This window comes from Rutidosis leptorrhynchoides, chromosome 8 (assembly GCF_046630445.1).
Source record: "Rutidosis leptorrhynchoides isolate AG116_Rl617_1_P2 chromosome 8, CSIRO_AGI_Rlap_v1, whole genome shotgun sequence".
NCBI classification, from domain to species: Eukaryota; Viridiplantae; Streptophyta; class Magnoliopsida; order Asterales; family Asteraceae; genus Rutidosis; species Rutidosis leptorrhynchoides.
This window is the reverse complement of record NC_092340.1, coordinates 272606890-272618995: the sequence shown is the minus strand read 5'-3', so window position 1 is coordinate 272618995 and position 12106 is coordinate 272606890. Positions and strand designations below refer to the sequence as shown.

Below are 12106 nucleotides of genomic sequence, written 5' to 3'. Positions count from 1 at the left end.
CGCATGATTTGTAGCCTCCCTTGCTGCAACTTCTCGTGTACAATCGCCACCCATGACCACCACCGATTGTCACCATCTTCTTCATGTTACTCACTTCGATCATCTTCGTCACCTTAAAATACCAACCACCACCTTCATAGTATCACCACCATCTGGTTTCCGTTTTCGTACCAAAACCAAAACCAAAACCCACCATACGAAACCACCTGCTATCCTCTAAATGTTTCTGTTTCGATGACAACAGTCAGCTTTGAGCTGCTGTTTACTACTATTGCTAACCATCTTCCAGTTAAACCGTCACCACATCGTAAAACCTCAAAACATCGTAACCTGTCTCTTCTTGTTTGCTACTGTATCCTATCTTCTACCTATTTTTTATTTATTTTTTATTTCTCTTCGAAACAGCTGTTAGAAAGCTTTTACGCTGCTGCTGCTATTTAATTTTTCCTTTTCGTTTGCTGGAAAACGAAGTATGCACAGCAGCACAGGCCACCTTAATCATACCTGCATTTGGTTTTCTGCTTGGTCTGCGAAATACATAAATAAATAAATAATTAAAGCCTCGAACCACCAATTTGTCGACCATTCTTTTGATTGTTGTTAAGATATTATTTCTTTGTGTTATGAAGGTGGGCCAAACGAAACCCTCAACCATTCAATCTTCTTTTTAAAAAGGGGTATAAGTATTGTATTATATTTAAGAGTATTATTATTATTACGGGCCATCTACATGATATGATTAAGATATGGGATAATAACATTATATTGGTGATGATGATTGAGAATGATTAATGATACGCGTATGATGAATGTCGAGTGGGTTGTGAAAGAAAATGAAAACGGAAAAATACGGGTTAAATAAATTTGGTCGTGTCATTAAAACAGAAAAGCTGTGACAGCGTAATGGTTTAGAATGTTGCTTTATATTCGAGAGATCTTGAGTTCGAATCTACGCTGCTGCATTTTATTTTTTTCCTGATCGATCAACAGCAGGAGCTAAAGGATTATATGTTGGGCTTCCTTTAAATGATATATGGACTAATTGTTGCTGGGCTTCTATTTGGTCCGAGAGGTTTAATAACAAGGATAATACATGATAAAAGGAATTGAAATTGTAATCTTAACAGAAAAACTAAACAGATTAGTTGGTTAAGGGAGTTTTCGGTTAAGCGAGAGGTCTCGGGTTCGAGCCCCGACGGTGGCGATATTTTTACTATTCTTTGAGGTAGTTATGTTATTATTATTATAATTATTATTATATTATTATTATTATTAAAGATTATCATAATCATTTTATTATTAGTATTATCATTATTAATAAAGTTATTATTATTAGTAAATCATTATTATCAAAACTATAATTTTAACAAATAACTATATATAACATATAATTTAAGATATAATATAAGTATACGTTTTAAATGGAATTGAGTATAAATTCTATATAAACCACAAATATATAAATAATATATATATTAATAAATGAAATTATGTGATTTCTATTATATGTTTTAATATATATAAATTGATATAGGTTCGTGAATCCGAGGCCAACCATATACTTGTGCAATGTCGTTATATGTATTTTTACAACAAAATACAGTACAGTGAGTTTTATTTGCTCCCTTTTTAAATGCTTTTGCAATATATATTTTTGGGATTGAGAATACATGCGCTGCTTTTATAAATGTTTTACGAAATAGACACAAGTAATTGAAACTATATTCTATGGTTGGATTATCGAATCGAATATACCCCTTTTTAGCTTGGTAGCCTAAGAATTAGGGAAATGGCCCCTAATTGACGCGAATCCTAAAGATAGATCTATGGACCTTGACACGTCCCATTCAGGTTACGAATGCTTTAGTACTTCGATTATCATGTCCGATGAGAGTCCCGGAATGATGGGGATATCCTATATGCATCCTGTTAGTTCGGTTATCAAGCGTTCACCATATGAATGATTTTTTTATCTCTATGCAGTTTGCGAAATGCCTGATATGTGAATGATGTTTATGAAATATGAAAATATTGTGGTCCATTAAAATGATGGAAATGATTATTTATGTTAAACTAATGAACTCACCAACCTTTTGGTTGACACTTTAAAGCATGTTTATTCTCAGGTATGAAAGAAATCTTCCGCTGTGCATTTGCTCATTTTAGAGATATTACTTGGAGTCATTCATGACATAGTTCAAAAGACGTTGCATTCGAGTCATTGAGTTCATCAAGATTATTATTAAGTCAATTATAGTTGGATATATTATGAAATGATATGCATGCCGTCAACTTTCGATGTAAAGCAAGTTTGTCTTTTAAAAACGAATGCAATGTTTGTAAAATGTATCATATAGAGGTCAAGTACCTCGCGATGTAATCAACTATTACGAATCATCTATAATCAATATGGACTTCGTCCGGATGGATTAGGACGGGTTATGAAAGGCTCTTCAATGGGAGCGCTCGAAAAAGGTGACATATTAACATTTCACAAGGTCTAAACTTTCTTATGCATAACGAAAGGTCATAAGATATCCCTAATCCAAGAGACATGATGTGTTTCGATGCTTTCGTTAATTATTGGTAAATGATCAGTTAGTCCATTAATTAAAAGATTTCAACCTTTAAGAACACCATGACCATGTTACAATGTAACCTCTAGGAACACGTTCGGTTATCCTAACGGCCCAATCCTTTATGAATTTAAACAAACAGTTCCTTAATTAACTTAAGAATCCCTCAGCTTAGTGCAATGTTGAGGCTGCGTTATGATGTAGTGTACTTAGTCTATCGTAGAGACCGATCCCATTACAAAAGCATCATCTACCAGAATTCATAGCGTAAGTTGACATAATACAACCAGTGTGCCTCTGTTAAGCGCACTATGTATCCGACTGAGTTTTCTTACCAAGGGGTGACACAGATAGTGTACTCTGAATCGGGGTTCACGACTTCCCAATAACAGAGCCTATAACCACGTTCTATTAGTTGAAAAGCGATTGAGTTTAAAATATAATCGGAAGGCATTTTAACAACATCACATTAAAATAAATATTTTTGCATTATGACTGACTACGTCATAACATACACTTAAAGATAGCTACTCGTTAATCATGACAATAATATTATCTATCACAATAATAATGGAAGGCATTACAAAAGATAGATAAAAAGGATAGAAGTGCCAATAGATTAATCGAGTTCCTAAAGTACAAAAGTGACAACTTCGGACGCACATCCAATCATTTATAGACTCCATTTACAGCCTACTCTAGGTAGTTATCTCTAATCGATAATTATTTCATAATCTTAGAGAGAAATACTAGAGAGAAGTGAGATTAAGAGTAAATTATGTGTTGAAGTGTGTGAAAAATGGATGACAAAAGGACCCTATTTATAGGACTTATGGCACTGGCAGCATGTGTAGAGGGGGCATGTGGATTGGGTAGATCGGGTACACGGCCCGTGTGAAGAGCCCGTATGAAGTGGCAGCCCGGGTGTTCCACTTGTGTAGGAGATCATGGCAGCCCGTGATGGATGTTGAACACTTAATGTTGAACCATTCAACACCATCTGTCATTCAGAGGTTAGAAACAAACGCGCTAAATGCTAAATGATTCAGCATTCAACGCTAACCATTCCATTAGAGATAAACAAACACACCCTAATTCAGAAAAGAAAAAATTACGTGAGTGGTCCGTGTAGTCTTCATCAAATTTTACAGCAAGTCCGTGTGCTTTTTTATTGCATGGGTGGTTCTTGTGGTTTTTAAATGTTGCGTGTGTGGTTTCTCTATTACTAACCCTTAGAAGTTTTCGTTAAGGGATGTCACGTGTACACCACATGATGCCCATTTTCGTCTTTTTGCTTCACCCACGTACACCTATAAGTTACTTTAATGGGATTCCTAACAATTGATCGACTGAGGGACCGCTCACGCAACAATTAGAAATCACAAGGACCACGCACACAGTAAAAAAAAGCACAGGGACTCGTTGTGAAATGTAGTGTAAACGACAGGGACCATCCACGTAATTATTCTTAAGAAAACTTGTTGAACAAACAAACTTTTTAATTTCCTCAGGAATCAAAACCCTTAAACCTCGTTTCACCTACTCTTCACCTATTCCACCTCTCACCGCCGCAAACCTCTTTCATTACAGGTACAAATTCATCAATATAATTCAACGATTTTTTCATAATTTGCTTATATTTCAACTTATTTCGCTTTAATTTTGTTTTGTTAATCCATCAGTTTTGTCAATAATACAGCATTACTAGAGCTTATGTACTGGAAACCCTGAATTTGTAATTATTTGGTCATAATGTGTAGGAAAAAAAGATGAATTTTAACAACGTACCTAAGATGCCTAGTGGTGGTCCAGCTTCAGCATTAATAAAATTAGGTGCTGTTCTTGGTATTGGTTTGTATGCAGCTGGTAATAGTCTCTATAATGTTGAAGGAGGACATCGTGCGATTGTTTTCAATCGTTTAGTCGGTGTCAAGGATAAGGTTAATTTTTGCCATTTTTGCTTATCTATTTCAATTGTATTATATATTATTCTGTATTTGTGTTTATATAGCAACCTAATGTTCATATGTGATTTCGTAGTTAAGCTTAAGGGATACTGATACTGTGGCAATTTAGTGTAGTTAAGCCATACTTATTGGTTATCCTTTGAGTTTCGATGTTATCAATAACCTTACATTTACAATGTACTTTGATTTTAGATGTTATTTTGTAGTGTGAACCAAATGTTAACATTTTTGATCAATAGGTTTATCCTGAGGGGACGCACATAATGATCCCCTGGTTTGAAAGACCTATTATCTATGACGTTCGTGCACGACCCCATTTGGTTGAAAGTACTTCTGGTAGCCGTGATCTACAAATGGTATTACTCTCTCTCTCTCTCTACACATACGCATCAAATTTCTTTAGTTATGGGCTTGTTTACTTATGTATAGGTAGTGTTATGTTATGGTTGATCTGTTATGGTTTGAAGGGAATATAATTTATAACTTAAAAGGAAACGGGTAAAATTGGTGAAAGTTGTCTGTTGTGTTTCTATCATGTTCAAAACATTCTGAATCGATTTTATGTATACAATACTGATAAAATATAATCTCTGTTGTCACGTTGACTTGATTTTTTAAGAAGATAGCGTTTTACTTGATTTATCCCATGTTGACCCTTGTTCTAAATACACACATGGTTGCAAAAATCGCTACTTGAGAAGTACTCGGTCGTGAGTTTTTAGGGAGTTCTCGGATGTTGATCGAGTTTGACTTTGACTGATTTTGACCAATTTTTGACTGATTTTCTGGGTTTTGGCCGAGGTTGTCCGACTTTGATTGAGTTTGACCAAGTTTGACCGATTTTGACCGAGTAATCGGGATACATTTTTTGCCTAGTGGCTAGTACTCCCGAATTAAGTACACATGCATTTGCCCATATTTACTATTTTCTTTAAATGGGACTCTGGGAATAAATTTTGCATGTACTTGTAACTTCATGCTTTGATCATAATTTTACTTACAAGTCCATTGCTCTTATTATACATTCAAATTTGGTGGTTCAGGTGAAGATTGGCCTTAGAGTTCTCACTCGTCCAGTTGCAGATGAACTGCCTGCCGTTTATCGAACTCTTGGTGAAAACTATAACGAGAGAGTTCTGCCTTCGATTATTCATGAAACGTTGAAATCTGTAGTTGCACAATACAATGCTAGCCAGCTTATTACCCAAAGAGAGGTATTTAACTAACTCTTTTATTTGAACTGGACATAAAATTCCAGTCTAATAAAATCAAGATTTCAACTTATCAATCCCAAAATCTGGGAAACACATTATGGGTCTAAACTCTAAAGAAATTAAAGGTTTCTCAAATATTGTTATCTGGTCAAGTTTTCATCTTTTGATGCAAACAATATAAAAAGAAATTGAATTTGTTGGTAAACTAGACTATCTTACCTACTTTTTACTTTATTAACAATAGTTTTTATTATTAACAATTTTTGGATAGGCTGTTAGTAGAGAAATAAGAAAAATACTAACAGAGAGGGCATCACATTTCAACATGGCATTGGATGATGTGTCAATTACAAGTTTGACTTTTGGGCGGGAGTTTACTGCAGCTATTGAAGCTAAACAAGTGGCTGCACAAGAAGCTGAGAGGGCTAAGTTTGTTGTAGAAAAGGCTGAGCAAGACAAGAAAAGTGCTATTATCAGAGCTCAGGTCAGTTTATCATGTTCATTTTTTATATAAATTAATGTAGTGTATAAATTTTTAATATAAATTAGTGTAGCATTTTAAGGGGTCTGGGCGTGTGTTCTAATATTTTATAAACCGGTTAATTTTGGGCGATGTTTCATCTACTGATCAAACGGGTTCAGAGTGGTTAAACTGTATTTATAATGCATAACTTATTAGGTTTTTAACATTGTTTTGACGATTCAAATTATTATTGTAAATCTTTAGATCTTTTAGTCAAAGTGCATTTGTTGTCATTTTCTTTTTAATTAACATAAAAGATATAGTAGAACCGGACAGGAAGATATTTTAGATCAGCCTGAAATATGACTGTTCACCCACACATTTTACTACCTCTAAATTTGATTCGAAAAGAAATTGTACGCATTTTATATCAGCCTGGGCGACTTTTAGCCCGTTCTCTACTAACTATATATTTCTTTAAACCCATTCCCAATCAAACACTACCCGGATAATAAATGGGTCAAAATCACCACCTGCACCTTATCCCATTGCCTGGTAGTGGTGGAGGCCTGGCTTGCCGTTTACCCGGGGTTTACCAACTAGAGGGGAGCCATTATGGCTCGTCGCTAGGGGGTTCCTCGTAAAAAATGAAAGTGAATTTATTTGGCCTCTAAAATCGCTGTAGTTGAATTTTGGACAACCCTGTAAAGCCAAAACTACTACTATACAATGTATTTTGCAGCATTATTTTTTTCAGCTTTTTCTTAATTTGTGTCTGTGTTCTTTTCTATTACGCTTCTTTGTCCAAACTTGATTTTTGCAGATTACCAAAAATTCAAAGAAAATTTTCTATTATATGTCCATTATAGGTGTTTGAACCAATTTTTATTAAACTAGAACCAAATAAAAAGCTACTTTTTTCTGGATCTTGATTGAGTGGTTTTAAAAGGTTTAGTTACAATATCAACTGAAATGAGTGTGTTGTTATTTTACAAACAGGGAGAAGCAAAGAGTGCCCAGCTGATTGGTCAAGCTATTGCCAACAATCCGGCTTTTATCACTCTCAGAAAGATCGAAGCTTCTAGAGAGATTGCGTCGATAATATCTGCTTCGTCCAACAAAGTTATGTTGAATGCCGACAATCTGTTGCTAAACCTTCAGGAGATGAATTTGGATAGGAAATAGAAGACCAACTTTAGACTATGGTCTGCAAAGTTACAATCGTTTATCACTCTTTTGAACTACTCTACTATTTTTGTAGCCTGATAAATAACTTGATTTCATTGTGGTTGTCGATTCACATGAAAAACTAGTTAGTTTGTTTATTAGATGTTGGTATGGACCCCTCATATTAGCTTAATAGGTTAAGCTTTGCGTTGAATTAAATTTGATCAATGACTATTTTGGATGTTAGTTGCTATGAAGAAATTGAAACTGGTTGAAAAATAGGTCATTTTGTCCAAAGAATTAACTATTTGTGCGATTTCTTAAAGTTTTGTGCTTTTTATTTGTTGAGTCGCAGACGTGTTTGGTCATAACTCATAAGCCATAATCCGTAACTAGCAAGTGATTTATTGTGTTCAAAATTCTACATCTCATCTCTGACGATAATAATTCAAAATTATTACAACAGTTTGTACAAACTTAAATACTACCTTACCAAAATCCAACCGAACTGTAACTCCACCGACGAACAATAACATCAACGATGACAAATCAAATGATGATCCGAGGCCCTCTCGTGTACCATTTAGTGCTTATAAAAAAGGTATCTCAACTATTTTCGTTGGTGGTATCCCAAGGAATTCTACTCCTTGGACACTTTCAAACGCATTCCGACAATTTGGTAAAATTCAAGAGATAGCTTGAAGAAAGGAAAGGGTATATACCTTTCTCAAGTATGAGACAGATGTTCAGGCTATGGAGGCTATTCGCTACATGAATGGAAAATGATCCCGGGGAAGAAAGTTTATGTTGGATGGGCCAAATCGGGGATGAAAACTAAAAGGCAATATGTACCCCCCTCGTTTAAGAACGGGGCAACAAAACCGTCAAACAACGTAATGCAGCTACAAATAAATGAGGAGATCAAAGAAACAGTGAAGGGTTCTGTTTTGGTAGTTGACAAACAACCCATGACAACGGACAAACTTATGGATTGGTTATATAAAAAGGAAAGTAAAGGTAGTCAATTGTTACAAATGGGGAAGTTATGTGTGTGTAAGTGTGTTGGTTGTAACAATTGACATACTTATGAGAACCGTTCCAAATGCTAATCCATCGTGGGGGAATTGGTTGTGGTACAAATCGACACCTTCTAAAATTGTAGTGTTTCAATGGTTGGCTCTACGTGATTGCATCACAGTTTTTCGTGTGTTGTCTCATCGCCGTATTATAACCGAGGCCTGATACGGTATGTGGGGGGTGTATGGAAAGTGAAAAAAAATTAAAAACCACGATTCACGGACTACTGTGATCTTCACCATGTCGCCACAACTTACTTTTCCAACAATATTCGATCTCTTTATACATGTCTAATATTGTTTTAAACATTAAGCAGTTGCAATCATGAAGTTAATACTAGTTTTGCAATCATGTCTAATTTGTGAAGGTTTTGCAAATCTTGGTAAAATTTCAATAGAAATGTCTCAAAAATTCAACTTGGCGACACAAATTTGAGATCGAGAAAGAAGGCGAACGAGGCTTCCACTTCGGTTTTTTACAAACTTAAAGACTATGTTGAATACTTGGATTATGGTGAAGCGATTCAAAACTTGTTTATGGCTGCTCAAGATGGTAAAAACGGCGGCTCATCGGCAAATGGGAAAGGATAAATGCCCGAGGCGGCTTTCGCAGCAATCGATGAAAGATAACGTGTATGGACAAGGAGAGCGAACCGGTTATTGCTACTCTTATAGATCTTTGTGAGATCCATAGTGTGCCGTTTAAAAATAAATATCAACAAAAGAGGAAGAAAAAATTTGGTCCATGTCGCAGAGATGGAAGAATTCGGCGTATTTATTAAAGATATTTGAGCTCGGAGTTCTCAGTTTCGTGTTTCGTAGTGTTTATTCAGTTTTGAGATTTGTTTTTTTTAGTTTGTTGATCGTGCTGGGTTCTTTCTGGTTAGTTCTTATCCCAACTTGTCTTGGTTTTTGTTTCAGTATAGTCAAGATGAGCCTCGTGTATCTTTTGTTAAAGATGTTTTCTATTCAAAAACGTTTTCTATTTGAAAACGTTTTCTAGTATTTATATAAGTTTTCAATATTTCTGCTTAAAAAAAGTTATATACTAGATCCTTAGTGTCATAAATGTTCATATTACTATTATGAGTTGTTTCAAATAAATGATATTGTCAATTTGCAAGGTTATCGCAAGTCACAAGAACATGTGATCTTGTTAAATAAGATTTATGTCTAATGACCGGTTAATCTCACGTCACACCGTTAAATTTATCGGTCATGACCGATAAATCTAGTTTCGCAAGATGTCCTTGCAAGAACAATTTGGCACAAAACTTTTTTGAATGGCAATTCGTTATAGTTTGTTTGGAAAACGAGTGTTTTCGATAATTACCCTAATCTTTAATCTTTGTCAAATACATTAACATTCGTAATCCCATTACCAAACTTATTTGTAAACAAACACACCCTAAATTATCTTCTAATATCTGGTATTTTGTTTGTTTCCAACACAAGACTCCAACCATATCATATTCCATATTCACATTAGTTAAGACCTCTTGGGTTACTCCGTTAAATAGCAAAAATCAAAAAGCTGTACATTGATATTTCCATATTAAAAACACTTGTATTATATGGGAAAACAAATGAGCAAAGTTTCTGTCAAAATTTCCAAAAATTATGAACACCGTCACCACCACCATCAACAGTTGAAGCCCAGAGTTTACATCACTCACTCATCAAGCTTCAAGACCCTTGTTCAACAGCTCACGGGAAACAATGGAACAGCCTACCCATCACAAGAAACCGAAACCCATGATTTACAGTTTAAACATGAAGATCAACAAGTGAACCATAACAATGAAGACACAGACAGTCAAGATAAAACGTCGTTTTTGGATGATCCGTGGTTAACAAGCTGTGGTTACACTGATTGTTTATCATTTGTCCCGGGAACCAGCAATCAGATTGATCATTTGCATGATAGAAAATTGGTGTCGCGCATTTTTGAAGTTGATCCAATTGAATCTTTGTTTGATTAACCAAATGTTCCCGGCCATGACATACTACAGCTTAACTTCCATGATATGACAGTGTTCGGCGTACGATATGATGTCTACATCAGCTGATCTTGTCTATCATATCAACCATAGTCATAAATTCTTTCACTAAATATCTTGCTTGTGTGTATTGTTATCGGTAAATTCGTAAGACAATTGAAATGAGCACATGTTTGAATATGTTTTCAGCTAGACAGAAAGCGGCTATCAACCCTTTTGAATCATTAACTTATTTTAGCCATCTGTAATAAAAACATAACCTAAATTGACCAGTTTACACGACAAAATTGCCACTTCTAAGGTACTTGTCAAGATTCTAGTGGCATAGATCATGAACATTATAGTAAGTATTGCATATAGCTACACACATGTATAGCTGCTACAACCACTGATTTTAATTGATTTGAACTTCAACCATTTATTTTTAACAAACTCTACTACCTCACTTATATGTTTTCAGGTTATAATTCAACTCTACGTGTCAGATATGTGACCCATCATGAATACATTTAAGTAGGCAAGGGTCGAGGTGTTGGTATGAATCAAATATCTCTATCTGAGGCCAAAGATGTAAATGGATATGACGAACAACTCGGATGAGTGTCTGTCAGCCATTTCCATTTGCAACTTTGGCCTCGAATAGTGATTTTGATTCATACCAACATCTCGACACTTGCCTACTTGAATGTGTTCATGATGTGTCACATAAGAGTTGAATTATAACCCGAAAATATGCCCGCACACAAGTTAGATGCTTTACTTATACCACCCCTTGTTAAGTGAAATAGTCTTTCAAATGTATCAGGGTGACCGTAAAAGAACCGCATCCTGAAAAATACAAAAATATTACAGTATTCAGAAATTTCCATTATGAATATGAAAAACTGAAGTCATACAACTGCTGTATATATTATTCTATAATGGAAATAAAGGATCATACCTTAAAGGGTCAGCCAAAACTCTTTTACCGATTGTCACAAAACTCGTCTCTTGATTGGACATTAACCATGCGAGTGATGAGATGCTGTAAAGTAACAAAGTTACTGAATAGGACAATATACATACATTCATACATAACTAAGTGCATACACACATATACCAACATTCCTGTAAAGATATGTTCCCTCAATCCCAGTATTTTAGGTCTAGGATTGCCATGATAATCTTTATGAAATTCTTCCAATACGTTTCTCATTTTGTAAGCTTCCTCTAAGTAATTGTCCAAAACAAAAAAGGAAAGATACTTGGTAAATATTTACAAGTGGCAAAATGGGCGTGTTGGGCAGTAGGTGGCTGAAATGGCCGGTGTTTTATTTTTTAGTATTTACTCGGTTAATAATGATTCAAATAACTGCATGGTCTACGATTACCCGATTCATGTCAATAGTTTGAAGTGCTTCCCCAAACGAGTAATATAAAAAAGGGGATTTTAAATTGTAATAAGTAACGATCTATGAAATGAATGATACCCTCTACTTCCAAGGATTATTTTGTGTCTGCTCGCCGTTTCCATTTGCAAACTTTGGCCTCGTATAGAGATATTTGATTCATACCAACATCTTGATCATTTCCTACTTGAATGTATTCATGATGTATCACATATTCCTCACGCACAGTTGAATTATAACCCGAGAATATGTCCT

General features: G+C 35.0%; 2 protein-coding genes across 2 annotated transcripts; one reads left to right on the top strand and one right to left on the bottom strand.

The window, feature by feature from the left end:
* The first annotated feature begins 4110 nt into the window (after positions 1 to 4110).
* LOC139862744 (prohibitin-1, mitochondrial-like) lies at positions 4111 to 7632 on the top strand. The gene is made up of 6 exons (XM_071851372.1): positions 4111 to 4166; positions 4337 to 4516; positions 4783 to 4899; positions 5587 to 5757; positions 6029 to 6241; positions 7220 to 7632. The coding sequence occupies exons 2-6, from the start codon at positions 4346 to 4348 to the stop codon at positions 7403 to 7405; spliced, it is 858 nt and encodes a 285-aa protein (XP_071707473.1). The 5' UTR covers positions 4111 to 4166; positions 4337 to 4345; the 3' UTR covers positions 7406 to 7632.
* A 3532-nt stretch (positions 7633 to 11164) lies between these two features.
* LOC139862129 (putative callose synthase 6) lies at positions 11165 to 11658 on the bottom strand. The gene is made up of 3 exons (XM_071850680.1): positions 11567 to 11658; positions 11404 to 11487; positions 11165 to 11291 (listed from the first exon to the last, which is right to left on the bottom strand). Exons 1-3 carry the CDS (start codon positions 11656 to 11658, stop codon positions 11165 to 11167), a joined length of 303 nt encoding a protein of 100 aa, XP_071706781.1.
* Between the last annotated feature and the right edge of the window lie 448 nt (positions 11659 to 12106).

Coding starts and splice junctions, on each gene's coding strand:
- LOC139862129 (XM_071850680.1), bottom strand. CDS start 11,658: ATGAGAAACGTATTGGAAGAATTTCATAAAGATTATCATGGCAATCCT. Junction 11,488..11,566: donor GAACATATCTTTACAGGAAT/GTTGGTATATGT, acceptor GTTACTTTACAG/CATCTCATCACTCGCATGGT. Junction 11,292..11,403: donor GTTTTGGCTGACCCTTTAAG/GTATGATCCTTT, acceptor TGTATTTTTCAG/GATGCGGTTCTTTTACGGTC.
- LOC139862744 (XM_071851372.1), top strand. CDS start 4,346: ATGAATTTTAACAACGTACCTAAGATGCCTAGTGGTGGTCCAGCTTCA. Junction 4,900..5,586: donor GTAGCCGTGATCTACAAATG/GTATTACTCTCT, acceptor TTGGTGGTTCAG/GTGAAGATTGGCCTTAGAGT. Junction 5,758..6,028: donor AGCTTATTACCCAAAGAGAG/GTATTTAACTAA, acceptor ATTTTTGGATAG/GCTGTTAGTAGAGAAATAAG.